Here is a 515-nt window from a genome sequence, read left to right as displayed (position 1 = left end):
CCGCCTTGCGCCCCGTGGGTGCCGCCGGGCGGGTGCCCCCCGCCCAAGCGGGCGCGCAGGGCCTCGCACTGGGTGATGTGGGGCAGGCGGAGGCGGGCGCGTTGCCGGCGGTCCCGTCCCGACGCTCCCGGACCGCCGCGGGCCGACACGTAGGCCGAATTGGCCACCACCGTCTCCAGGCCGCCGATGTCCATGGCTGTGGGGAGCGGGGGGGGGTGAGCCCTCGTGCGAAGCACGAGGATGGGGATCTGCCCCCCCCCGGGGATTAACCCCGCCCCGGGCAAGGTCACAGCTCTTAAAGGGCCGGCGCGCTATAATTAGCGGGTAAGCAGCTCAGCGGTGCTCGTGCCTAAGCCGCTTTCACGGCCCCTCGCACAAGAGCCCCCCCCCATATCCCACAATGCACTGGGCCCATAGGGCATGATGGGAAGGGTGGTCCATCTCCCCCAGGCTGAGGACGGTGCTGCTGCAAAGGATTCTGGGAGACCCCCCCCCCCCAATGTGGCGGCTCCCAC

The 515-nt window shown here is 71.1% G+C and overlaps 1 protein-coding gene across 1 annotated transcript in view; it reads right to left on the bottom strand.

Moving 5' to 3' along the window:
- Positions 1-194, bottom strand: part of GRK1 (G protein-coupled receptor kinase 1) — a 5801-nt gene extending 5607 nt beyond the window's left edge. Inside the window, 1 exon segment of the mRNA XM_010571164.1 lies at positions 1-194. This exon segment is cut by the window's left edge and continues 1 nt beyond it. Within this exon segment, the coding sequence (XP_010569466.1) occupies positions 1-194 (194 nt within the window).
- Between the last annotated feature and the right edge of the window lie 321 nt (positions 195-515).

Source organism: Haliaeetus leucocephalus, unplaced genomic scaffold (genome assembly GCF_000737465.1).
Source record: "Haliaeetus leucocephalus isolate CR32 unplaced genomic scaffold, Haliaeetus_leucocephalus-4.0 Scaffold308, whole genome shotgun sequence".
In the NCBI taxonomy this organism is placed as follows: domain Eukaryota; kingdom Metazoa; phylum Chordata; class Aves; order Accipitriformes; family Accipitridae; genus Haliaeetus; species Haliaeetus leucocephalus.
Note: the sequence above shows the minus strand (reverse complement) of the source record. Positions and strands in the feature narration are given on the sequence as shown.